The following is a 13,354-nucleotide window of genomic DNA, read 5'->3' on the forward strand; positions in this document are numbered from 1 at the left end:
CCACCACTTAGCCACACGCCTCTACCCCAAAAGTTCCTGTGACTCTGGTGGGAAGTATTTATCAAAAGATGTTGCTTCCAAAGAATTGCCAGGAAATTACCCTACACCATATTTCACTTACTTTTTATGTAGTTTCCTAGAAATTTCCCTACTTTTTTCTTTTTAATAAATGTATATTACTTATAATTAAAGCTAATATTTTCCCAGAGACAAAGTCTTAGGCATGAAATAGATTTTCCTGATTTCATGTTCTTATTACTGCAACCAGCTCCTTGGGGACAGGATTGTGGGGGTAAGCTTGGCATCTGGGGAGTGAAGCTGGGTTTAAATCTTAGCTCTACAAGTCACTGCAAGACATCAGGTGAGTTATTCAGGCCCTCAGTTTACCCACCTAGAAAATGGGATCATTAAGAGGTATTACATGCCTGTTTCTCTTTATCTTTGAAAATACTAGCATTTTGTACATTTAGTCTAAGTAAATAATTCCCATAAAATACTTTTCTTAGGCAAAGTTATTCCCTTAAGAGTAGAAATAAGGCATTTGGGGCTCTCTTTTCCAAGGATTTAAAGAACCTTGCTCAAATGTTAACTTATTATTTGCACAATCAGTTGGATATGTCTGAACTTAATGTAATATTGATTGGACAGCATTAGAAGTTAGTGTCAGTGAAGTAATAAGAGGATGGGAGTGTGGTAGGTAACCTAATTGCTCTTGACACAGTTTTAACATTTGAATTTCCTTATACTCACATAAATTTTCACACATCATTTCTGCAATTATAGTTTTTTGAATGCTCTATAGTATTTTTCTATTAAATATTGAGCTTTATTTTACTTTAATCTATTTAGAATAAATTATAGTTACATATTCTTACTTTCTTTAGCACCAAACACCAAAGATCTGGATGTTTTTCTTCGGAAACAAGAATCAGGGTTTGGCTTCAGGGTACTGGGAGGAGATGGACCTGACCAGTCTGTAAGTGTAAACTTTGGGATATTGATGCTCCTGATTTTGTTTGGTTTTTGTTTTGAGTTTGGGTTTTTTTGAGAGATTGTCATATTATGTAGCCTGTCTGACCTGGAACTCCTTAGGTAGACCAAGCTGGCCTCAGAGTCACAGAGATCAACCTGCAACTGCCTCCCTTTCTTTCTGAGATTAAAGGTGTGACCATCACACCCAGCTTGCTGCTCTAGTTAATATTCTTAAGTGGAGATTTGGTAGAATTTAGATTGTAGTAGTTACTTTTGTTACTCTGATAAAGTGCCATGATCAAAGCAATTGAGAAGGGAAAATTTATTTGGCATATGATTCTATAGGACAGTCTGTAATGGCAGGAAGGCATGGACCAGGTGGTCAGAGCAGGAAGCTGAGAGATCACATTTCCATCTACATGAACTGGAAGTGAGGCATGGGTATAAATTCTCAGAACCTGCTCCCAGTGATGCACTTCCTCTTGCAAAGCTCCAAAGGTTCCATAACTCATGAAGAGTGCCATCGCTGAGGGCCCTAACTGCTGGAGAGCAAAATAAACTGGGTCTTCCCACAAGATGCCAATGACCTTCATCCTCCCTGCTCCCTCCAACAGTTTAGGAACAAGAACTATTTCTTGGTTATATACCCTAAACTTGTATTGTTGGTCATAATAATATGGGAGAATAATAAGAATGACCCTGGTCGCTGTCAATAATTGTAGAACATCTTTCTCTTTGGTATTTTTTTTTTAATTTTTTAGCATTTTGTTACATTGTAATGGAGAACTTGGGGGTGCTTTTTAAGTTCTTAGGCAGCTTTATATTTTCTTCCTTGTGCTCAAACCTGAAGATCTAGAATTAAATAATAAAGTGTGGGTATTTGAAGTACCACTTTGGAGAATATATGCTTTTTAAAATGCCACTTTTCTGAAATAATAAGAGTTCATAGATGAACTCTTCAGCTGATCTTAGTGAACTGCATAGACCAACCTATGCTTTGCTATCTTACAGATATATATTGGGGCCATTATTCCCCTGGGAGCAGCTGAAAAGGATGGTCGGCTTCGTGCTGCTGATGAATTGATGTGTATTGATGGGATTCCTGTTAAAGGAAAATCACACAAGCAAGTTTTGGACTTAATGACCACTGCCGCTCGAAATGGCCATGTGTTACTAACTGTCAGGAGAAAGATCTTCTATGGAGGTGTGTAAAACTCTTTCATCACTAAAAAGTTAAGGATCCACTTGCTCTGATTTTATAGTATGTTTTACAATATTCTGCAGTGTGAATGTTGACCCATTTGGGATAATTCAGGGCTCAGCAGAAAGCTTTGAAGTGTAAAGGATCCAGAAATATTTTCAAAGTAAAAATAAATTTTAGGTTGCTACATTAAGTTATATTATCATATTAATCAATTTTATCAATATATTACTGTAAATGGGAGTATCAGTTTAAATGTTTTTTTTTTAAATATTGCTTTCATCATACCAAGATAGCCCCTACCTGAATATGTCAAAGGCTTGATCATGGTGAAATCCCAAATATTCACAAGAAGTAGAATGCTTCTCATTATAAAGTTTTGGTCTAGGGCCTGGAAAAATAACTCAGTAAAGTTCTTGACCTTAGAAGCATGAAGACCTGAGTTTATTTGATCCCCATAGCCCCATAAAGAGCCAGGCAAGTTGGCATTTACTTAAAATAACAGCCTTGTAAAAAGGCAAGCATGGCAACATGGCTTATAATCCTATTGCTGGGGAGGCAGAGACAGGAAGATCCCCTGGGCTTGCTGGTGAGACAGTCTAGCCTAATTGGTGAGTACATACGATGTTTTTTCTCCAGCCTCCATTTGTGCAAGCATGTGTATACATACCTGTAGTGATATATTATTTATGATTTATTAAAGCTTGCCTGAGGATTCAGAAAGCAAAGTTAGCCACAAGCCATGGAAGCCAGGTACACACCTTTAATCCCAGCAGCCGGAAGATAGGAGGTGATGTTGCACACCTTTAATCCTAGGACTCAGGATTAAGAGGTAGACAGATCTTTCCGGTTCAAGGCCACTCAGGGATACATGAGATTGAATCAGTCTAAAAGAGTAACAGATCACACACCTTTAATCCCAACACTAGAGGGGTATAAAAGATAGAGGGATCTTCAGTATTCAGTATGAGGCATTCATTCTCCAGCTACCCTGAGGAGAGATTCCAGTCTGAGGCTTGGTGAGAGCACGTAAAGACAGGATCAGTCCATTCAGCCTGAGATAGAGGCCTGAGGTAGAAGCTAGTGACTAGCTGCTTTGCTTTTCTGATATTCAGCTTGAAGTTTGAACCCCAATACCAGTCACTGGGTCATTTATTTTTCATGTTACACACACACATATACACACACTGAAAAAGAAAGTTTTGGTGTGATATAATTTAACACTTACTGGTGCTTACTATGTATCAGATACATCAGTTTATTTGGACCCCCAGACACTATGATGTAATTATTGTCATGTACAGTCACCCACAGAAAGGTTCACAAACAATAAATAATGGGTCTAGGATTAAATCCAGAGCCCAGAGTCTAAACCATGACAATAGAATATGAACAGCTCTCATGGTTTCTTACCAATACCTTTGTATTTAATATCACTTTTTTTTCAGCAATACCACAAGAGGACTGCCTTTGTAAATAACAGTGCACTGGAGATTCATACAGATTTTCTTTTTAAAAAAAATTTAATTATTTATTTATTTTTATTAATTTATTTTTTACATTCCAATCCCAGTTCCTCCTCCCTCCTTTCCTCCCACTCCTTCCACTCCCCCCTCCTCCCATCTGCTCCATGGAGAGGGTGAGGCCTCCCACAGGAAGTCTACTAAGTTTGTCCCATCATCTCGTTGAAGCAGGACCAAGGCACCTCTCCACCCCCACACCCCTGTGTCTAGGCTGAGCGAGGTATCTCTCCATACAGAATGGGCTCCACTAAGTCAGTTTGTACATTAGTGTTAGGTCTTGGACCCACTGCCAGTGGCCTCATATATTGTCCCAGTCACCCCATTGTCACCTATATTAAGAAAGTCTAGTTTGGTTTTATGCAGATTCCCCATTTGTCAGACAGAAGTCAGTGATCTCTTACTATCTCAGGTCAGCTGATTCTGTGGGTTTCCCCATCATGGTCTTGACTCCTTTTTTCATATTTTTGCTCCTCCCTCACTTTGATTGTACTCCAGGAGCTTGGCCCATTGGTTAGTGTGGATTTCTGCATCTGCTTCCATCTGTTTCTGGAAGAGGGTTCAAGCTTCTCGGGGGTTATGGATTATAGGCTAGTTATCTTTTCTTTTACTTCTGGTATCCACTTATGAGTGAATAGATACTATATGTGTCTTTCTGGTTCTGGGTTACCTCATTTAGGATGGCTTTTTTTCTAGTTCTGCCCATTTGCCTGCAAGTTTTAGGATGTCATTGTTTCTCACCACTGTGTAGTACTTCATTATGTAAATATACCACGTTCTTCAATTGAGAGGCATCTAGACTATTTCCAAGATCTGGCTATTATTATAAATAATGTTGCTATGAACACAGTTGAGCAAATAACCTTATGGTGTGAATGTGCCTCCTTCAGGTGCATGCCCAACAGGTATTGCAGAGTCTTGAAGTAGGTTGATCCCTAATTTTCTGAGAAATCAACACACTGATTTTCACAACGGCTGTACAAGTTTGCACTCCCACCAGCAATGGAAAAGTGTTCCCCTTTCTCCACATCCTCTCCAGGATAAGCTGTCATTAGTGTTTTTGATTTTAGCCATTCTGATCAGTGTAAAATGGAATCTCAGAGTGGTTTTGATTTGCATTTCTCTGATGACTAAGATTGTTGAGCATTTCCTTAAGTGTCTTTCTGCCATTTGAGATTGTTCTGTTGAGAATTCTCTATTTAGATCTGTAAACCATTTTTTGATTAGATTATTTAGTAGTTTGATTTCTAGTTTCTTGAGTTCTTTGTGTATTTTGGAGATCAGCCCTCTGTCAGATGTGGGGTTGGTGAAGATCTTTTCTCATTCTGTAGGGAGCCGTTTTGTCTTGTTGACCGAGTTGTTTTACAGAAGCTTCTCAGTTTCAGGAGGTCCCATTTATTAATTGTTGCTCTCAGAGTCTGTGCTACTGGTGTTCTGTTTAGGAAATGGTCTCCTGTGCATATGTGTTCAAATGTATTTCCCACCTTTTCTTCTGTGAGCTTCAGTGCGGATGGATTTATATTGAGGTCTTTGATCCTTTTGGACTTGAATTTTGTTCACAGCAATAGATATGGATCTATTTGCATTCTATTACATGTTGAAAGCCAGTTATACCAGCACCATTTATTGATTATATTTTCTTTTTTCCATTTTATATTTTTAGCTTCTTTGTCAAAAAATTAGGTGTTCATTGGTGTGTGGGTCTTTGATTCGATTCCATTGGTACACCTGTCTTTTTTTATGCCAATACCAAGCTGTTTTCATTACTATAGCTCTATAGTAGAGCTTGAAGTCCGGGATGGCAATTCCCCCTTCATACAGATTTTCATGCAATGTTGTTTCACTTTGGTTGTGCTGGAGTTAGAGCATGCCTGTATTTAGTGAAAACCTGAGAAATATCCCAGGGAAAGCCATGGGGTTTTATAGTAATTTAGTGTTGTTAGAGATTGGCTAACACATTCCAGTGGTAAAAAGAACCCTGCCTCTGCTTTCTCAGTAATGACTGGGTGTTGGTATTTAATGTTGAGATTCTAAAACATACTCTTTTAAAATTGTATCTATGTGCTTATGTCTGCAGGGGAAGGGGCAGCATGTGCACAGAGAGGACAGTGTTGGTGGTCATTCCTAAAGGATCATTTGATTTATTTATTTGTTTGTTTGTTTGTTTTTGAGACAGGCTATTTCATTGGCCTGGAACTTTCTGTATATAAACTAGGTGGGCAAGCCCCAAGGATCTGCCTGTCTCTGCCTCTCCAGTATGGTCCAGGCACTTTATTTACTAACTAACTAACTGTATTCTGAATAGCAAAAACATTCTTAACATCAAGCAAATTTAGAGCTTAAAGAGGATTTATAACTATGTCTTAAACAAATGTAGTACATTGGGATATTAGTGATGACTGACCAAATTAGCACACAAAGGTTTATCCTTTCCATCTGTCCCCCCACCCCAAATCAATTAAAGCTCCCATTTCACTCTCTAGGTCTTGTTTATCCTCGAATAGCAGCAAAAGGCCATAGGCTAACTTATACCCAGGAGAGTCTGCCATTCACAAGCACAGCTTGTTATCTATGGGGTACTGTGATGAACTCCACTGAGCAGCTCAATCAGAAAGCGTCAATTATAAAACACCTATATATGAAATATCCTGTTCAGATTGCAAATGGTTTGGGGCAGCATTCACCTCCAGAGACATTTGTGAACATTAATCACCGAGCATTTAAAATTACAGTTAATTTTAAAAGGAAGTTTACTGTGTCTCTTATATCATCTACTTTTGTTAAAACTTTATAATCTTCACAGAACTAAAGCAATTCCAATAATTTGGTTTTTTAACTTTTTTGTTTTACTAATTTATTATATGCATGTTGATGATGTACTTTTACCCACTGAGCTAACTGGCTGCCTCAACAATTCTTTTTAACTGTCTAAGCTCATGGAAATTTTAAGGAAGTTTCTCAAACATGAAATAACATTGGATCATATGTATTTTATCTGTTGTATATTTTAAGTGTTTAGGAAGTCAGATACATCCCTATTGCCTACATCTGTACTTTGATTGTGCCCAAGATTCCCAGAGAGGAGAGGCAACATGCTACATTTCTATTCTTTATGTTATTAGAAATTAAATTTTCTTTTATTATCTCAGCACCAAAATACTTACCTAGTATAAACTATTTTCCATAAATATTAAAACTGCTGATGTTCATTACAGAGAAACAACCTGAGGATGACAGCCCACAAACCTTCACACAGAATGGATCCCCCCGACTGAATCGGGCAGAGCTCCCAGCCAGGCCTGCCCAGGAGGCCTATGATGTTATCTTACAGAGAAAGGAAAATGAAGGGTTTGGTTTTGTCATTCTCACCTCTAAAAGCAAGCCACCTCCTGGAGGTAAGGGCTACTGTATTCTGTTGTCCCTCCCTGAATGTCCAATTTCCCTGAATTATGAAATGAGTTAAGACCTATGTACAAATTTTCTTAGAGATATATCTTTTTAATGTAGTGAATCCTTTGTGTGTCTGTCTGTGGGGGGTGGGGGGGCGGCGAATCTTTAATTTCAAAAATAGTTCATCTAAACCAAACCTTCTAGCCTTCAGATTTTTCAGGCATCTCAAATGCCATAAAGTAAGTCTCAGTTTTCACCAAGGTTATACTAAGGAAATATGGAAATTGCCAGGGACCTAACTTTATGGCTTTAGAGAAAGATACAACTTAATTTTTTTTAAATAATAACTTTTAAGTTTGGCAGGTACAGATTTTCCAAATTAGAAATGGTAAAAATAGAAATGAATTAAATTTTGGGAACAGTTGAGAAAAAGTAAAACTGAGAAATAGAAACTCTTGACCCAATTATGCCTTAGTTATTTTATGTTGCTTAATAACAATTGTATTCCAACTAGAAAGCATTCTTGTTGAATGAAAAGAGGCATCCCTGCCTTTCATATATATTTCATTAAGAGGTAAAATTTTGTTGGAACATTTAAAAATGAATAACTTGAACCAGTGTTAACAAAATTTTGCATCTGAGATGGATGAATATATGTATTCATATATATATAATATATATATATATATATATATAGAAGGAGGTAACCTAGTAAGCATAAGACTGTTATGATTCAGCACATTAAAATGTCTGTCCTATCTTTATGTTTCAAAAAATTAGAATCCTATGATTATGAAATTTAATTGATTAGATAAGAACCAGCACACTGATATTTGTGTTATGTTTATCTAATAATTATTTTTCTAAGTCAAATCAATAAAAATCCATGACTACATTAGAATATTCTATCCTTTGCTAGTGAATTTGATTATATCTTGGGTATATCTTGGGTGGGAGATCCTATTAAACTAAATGGTGTATAAGACCTTAGTTTAAAAAAAAGTAAAAGAAAACATGTCATAACTTGTAAAAATCTTGCTACAATTAATACATACATGTAAAGGAAAAAGCTACTGTGATGGGGTGAGTTATTACTGTAGTGTCAGGTCACAGCTCACTGATACTAGTTCCATTTTCCAAAAGCAGTTGCTATGGTAACACTTGGAACTAGAACTGTCACTGATGCCGTGAAGATGAATATGTGGCCTGTGTCAGAAATACAAAAGAAAAGATGATTTTGATGTTGTATTATTGGAAATCAGACTGTTAAAAACAAATAACTATTAAAAATAATCATATTGGTCATTTTATCTAATCCCAGACATTCAGGCTAATAAAAGTAAGAAAAGATTTTATATTATGTGATAAGCCCAGACCATTTTATGTTAAAGATGCTCTCTTCTTATCTCTGCAAAAAAATAATGAGAATCTAGTGTTTACTGTAAAACAAAGCAATATAGGTGAATTCAGTAAGAAGTTGCATTTGACCTCTGAATAAGATGGTTATCATTAACTTCTTAGGCTTCATAATAAGACAAACTTGGATTCAAGCCTATTCTGTTTATCCTGGGACAGGTTACTTATTCTACAAGAGCTGTGGTTTCCTCTGTAAACTAAGGATGGTGCTAACATAATTGTATGATTTATCATTGAGTTTGAGTATTGCATGTTGCCTGGCAATAGTGTTCCATGACTTTGATCCCAACACTCCAAGGAGGTGGATCTCTGAGAAAGATAAGGGTCAGCCTTATCTACAGAGCCAGTTTCAGGACAGACATAGCTACACAGAGAAATCCTGTCTCAAAAAACAACAACAACAAACAACAAAAAAACATGTAGATGCCATGTAGAGCCCATGGTAGCTGCTGTGGCTTATTGTGGTTAGTACTGCTATTGTTATTATCATCTTACCTAAAACATTGATTGCCACAGGCTCTGGCCTATTGTTTGAAGGGAGGAGAAGTTGTTATTGAGACAGTATCTTCTAATGTTGTCTAGGCTATTCCTGAACTTGTGGGCATAAGAGATCTTCCTGGCTCAGCCTTAGAGCCACTGGGACTTTGCAGTATACATGTACCCCAAAACCTTCTCTATTAGAGAACCTTTAAAAATTTTTATCAATGCTTAATAATAAGGTGTGAAAACACAATTCAAATGTATGATACAGGCAAAACTAACATGTGGCAGGAAATGAGTGTTTGCAGCTCATTAATTATCAATGTGAACATAAATTAGGCCCAGGTGGTTGGTATGTTTTTCATAAGTACACAAGGCTTTTTAGTCAAGATACAAATCAGAATTGGTAATTTCATTTAACTGCTAGATAATAATCTCACAAATGCTGGGTCCTGGATCATTCCACCTAGAACACCATTTGTCTCATTCAGAGAGAAGAATCCTGGGGTAAGTGTAAATGAAGAGCTTTCACTCACAGAGGCCGAGCAGTAATGCAGTCAGTAACAGAGGTGTGCTTTATAAGGGAGTATGTAATGTGGAAAGGCAGAAAACCTATCTGTACTTGTTCCTTTTTATGGACCTGTCTCAGAACCCTGTTCAACACGGATCACTTTTTTCTTCTAGTAAATGTGTGTTCTAGTGATACATGTCTCAAAAAGGAGTTCCTAGTAACATCTCTGGTGTCAGTTGTGAAATTGTAAGATTCCCTACTTTTGACTTCATCTGAGATCAGGAGGTCCTGGTCAGCACCCTCACAGTGAGCCTCAGTGCTGAGTGTATACTTAGCAAAGGCCCTATTGTAGCTACAGGGAAACTCTCCTTTTGCATTGCCAGTACTTCACAGGTGTTACTGTTACTATTGTCATTGCTTTTCAGTTCTGCTTGCAAAGGACATTTCCAGTTGTGGTCTTTTCTTTTACTGAAGATAAATGTTTAAGAGTACTAACCTGACCTAAACAGCTGGACGTGTTAGACTGTGAGACAGATTGAGGCTAGAGACGAATGTAGATAGAAATGAAAAAGGAGGCTTTATGGTAGATGTCCATAGACTATCTACCAACAAAAATAAGACAAGACTTGCAGCTGTGTGCACTCTGAGGAAATACCAGGACAAACTTCCCAGTCCATCAGAATGTTCCTTTTAGGTGTGACCTTTTAGGTGGCCTGTTGGTTCTAGTTGCTTTGGTGGCTCCACTCTTAAGTGCCCAGACATTAAGAATCTGGCCACTTCCACCCTACATCACCCAGACAAGCTCTGTGGGAAGTTGCATACCACCATTCTGTAATACTTTGCTGCTGTTCTGCTCACACTGTAAGAAAGGGAACCACTGAGATTTCAGAGATTAATTCTGTTTGATGCTTTCCCAAGTTTGAACAAACCTTCCAGTATGTCAAGGAGCTGAATGATTTCTTCTCAGAGGTTTTAGAATGAACACTATGCATGAATAAATCTTTTCTGAGAAGTAGAACTAAGGTATTGATTTAGGAGATCACAACAGGGCCACCATATAATATGCCACGCTTCTGATGTGCCACCTGTTATACTGTTAGTGAACGAGCTCAGAATACCTGGTAGAGAAGAACATGGCCCATACTACACTGACATTTTTCTAATTATTCTATTTGTAAGGAAAATGGACTCCTAAGTACTTGATTTCATTCAGTGCTAAAAGACACTTGTTTCCAACACTAATTGTCCCCATTTAAAAATAAACTCTATTGCATAATTCTAACAGAGTCAAGGACATAAATCATGACCAAGAGTAACTTTCCCAGTCAAAATGAAAGTCTGTTGAATATCTACAGGACACTCTCAGCTATGATTCAGAAATACTGATAAGGAGTGTTTTACTCAAGAAATTAAACCTAAATCACAGTGCCATCTAAAAATACTATCATTATTATTATCAGTCAGTAGTCATGAGGAGCCCAAGTGCCTGGTAACTTTATTGACCTAGACTAGGAAATTCTCAGAGAATGGAGTATTGTTTCCTAGTACAAATACCATTTATTGCACACTGGATAATACCTTTTTTGACAAGATGACCTGAATGCCTGGGGACTTGTCATAAGCTGTGACAGCATTTTGCCCCACCCCCTGTCTGTCTGGAAGGCAACCTTATACACTAAGCCAGAACTTCAATAGAGCTGCACTGCTTGTCTGTCTGTGTGGTAGTCATAGCTTTGTGCAATGAGGAAAGCCAAATAGTCGGAGCAGCCTCTAGTCTCATCTTACAATGTTTGAATTTTAAGATGATTCTGACACAGATTAATTTTATGCCAGTGTGTATGTGTGTTGATAGGATGCCTATGTATGTATACATGTGGGCATGTGTGTGTGGGAGCTGGAGGACAACTCACTTCTTTTTCAGACAGGGTCTCCCATTGGCCTGGAGATCACCAGTTAAACTAGGCTGGCTGGCCAGCTAGTCCTAGGATCCTACCTGAGGACTGGGATTATAGTCATGTACCCCTATGCCCACTTGTGTGTAGATTCTGGGGATTGAACTGCAATCCTCATATTTGCAAAGCAAGTATTCTACTAACTGAGTCTTCTTCCCAGCCCACAAATTAATTTTTATGTAAAAATATGATTCATTTTAGAGGTCGGTCATTTATTTCATTGTACCTGGTTTTCTAACCAATTACCAAGTCCTATGCATAAAATTGGACTTGCATTTGGAGTCACTGCCCTTCCAGCAAAGCCAGGGGATCTTATTTCTAAAATAAGTTTCTTTTTAAAAAACTGATATAGTCCTCATAGCCAATAGTGGCCCTTAGCTAAGAAAATGAGGATCCTGTTATAAAAAGAGGAAAAAGATGTAGGTGGGAACAGCTGAGTAACAGGAAGAGCGCATACTGGAGTGAGAGCTACAGACTACGTCTGATAAGATACAGACCTCCCAAGAACACCAGGAGGAAAACCAGCAAGAGTTTGGTGGAAGATTGATGATTCCTGGAGCAAGCTGGAAGAAAGAGGCTTTAACGAGTCCTGTGTGATATTTGACCTTGTGCTTTAAGAAAGGTGAAAGAGGGGCTGTGAAGATGGCTCAAAGGTTAAGAGAGAGCACTTGAGGATCCTGGTTCTCTTCCCAGCACCTACATGGCGCCATACAGTCATCTGTAATTCTAGTTCCAGGAGATCTGACGCCCTCTTCTGAACTCCAAGGAGACCAGGAGTGTTCTTGCTCTCTCTCTCTCTCTCTCTCTCTCTCTCTCTCTCTCTCTCTCTCTCTCTCTCTCTCTCTCTCCTCTCTCTCTCTCTCCCTCCCCTCCCTCTCCCCATACCCCTACCCCTCTCCCTCCTCCTCTCTTCCCCTCTCTTTTCTCTCTTTTCTCTCTTTCCAGAACAGTCACTGTCCTAGTAAAGCTTTTTAGGTCAATAAAGTCAGTTGCTTTCGAAAAAAACAGCAACCAAAAAAACAAAAACAAAGCAAAAAAGGAAAAAGAAAACAATGAAAAAAGGTTTCTAGTAAATGGGTGTGGTCAGTGGGAGGTGATTTGGACAGGATAATGATACTTAAATAATGATGATGACAAGTCCATCACTAGCAAGTATCTTAAATAATTGGAAAACCTGGGGTTCTTCCCACAGTTATTCCTCATAAAATTGGCCGAGTCATAGAGGGAAGTCCTGCTGATCGTTGTGGAAAACTTAAAGTTGGAGATCACATCTCTGCAGTGAATGGGCAGTCCATCGTTGACCTGTCTCATGATAATATCGTTCAGCTGATCAAAGATGCCGGAGTCACTGTCACACTTACAGTCATTGCTGAAGAAGGTGAGGAAGTGGCCACCCTGCCTTCCCCAAGCTGATGTCTCAGTTACTGTTCTATTACTGTGAACAGACACCATGACCAAGGCAACTTATAAAAGGAAGCATTTATTTGAGAGCTTGCCTAGGAACATGTTATAGGGAAGCACAGAGGCAGGCAGGCAGGCAGTAGAGCAGTAAGCTGAGGGCTTACACCTGATATATATGTTGCAGGCAAAGAATGGGCCTGGTATGGGGTTTGAAAGCTCAAATAAGGTCACACCTACTCCAGCAAACCCACTCCTTCCAATTCTGCCCAAATAGTTCCATTAACTAGGGACCAACCATTCAAGCATATGAGCCTGTGGGAGCCACCTTCATGCAAACCACCACACAGTACAAGCACAGAGTGTGAGAGGTGTTTATATGCCCTATAGTCTCATTCTTTGCCTTTTTCATTTCATATCTTACAAGACAGTTTGTTATAAAGTTGTTAACTACTCAAGAAAAGTAAGTTAGTGTGTGGTGGCCATTCATTTATGTGCTGAAGAAGCAAGCATC

General features: G+C 38.5%; 1 protein-coding gene across 3 annotated transcripts in view; it reads left to right on the forward strand.

The window, feature by feature from the left end:
• The window catches only part of Magi3 (membrane associated guanylate kinase, WW and PDZ domain containing 3), a 203,992-nt gene that overhangs the window by 166,218 nt on the left and 24,420 nt on the right, over positions 1-13,354 (forward strand). For 2 of the 3 annotated variants that reach the window (XM_027393848.2, XM_027393846.2), the window contains exons 13-16: positions 885-976; positions 1,984-2,176; positions 6,909-7,088; positions 12,635-12,820. In XM_027393848.2, the coding sequence (XP_027249649.1) occupies positions 885-976; positions 1,984-2,176; positions 6,909-7,088; positions 12,635-12,820 (651 nt within the window). The remainder of the gene's footprint in view (positions 1-884; positions 977-1,983; positions 2,177-6,908; positions 7,089-12,634; positions 12,821-13,354) is intronic. The other variant, XM_027393847.2, reaches the window with a different exon arrangement.

The sequence above is a fragment of the Cricetulus griseus genome (assembly GCF_003668045.3).
Source record: "Cricetulus griseus strain 17A/GY chromosome 1 unlocalized genomic scaffold, alternate assembly CriGri-PICRH-1.0 chr1_0, whole genome shotgun sequence".
Lineage (NCBI taxonomy): Eukaryota > Metazoa > Chordata > Mammalia > Rodentia > Cricetidae > Cricetulus > Cricetulus griseus.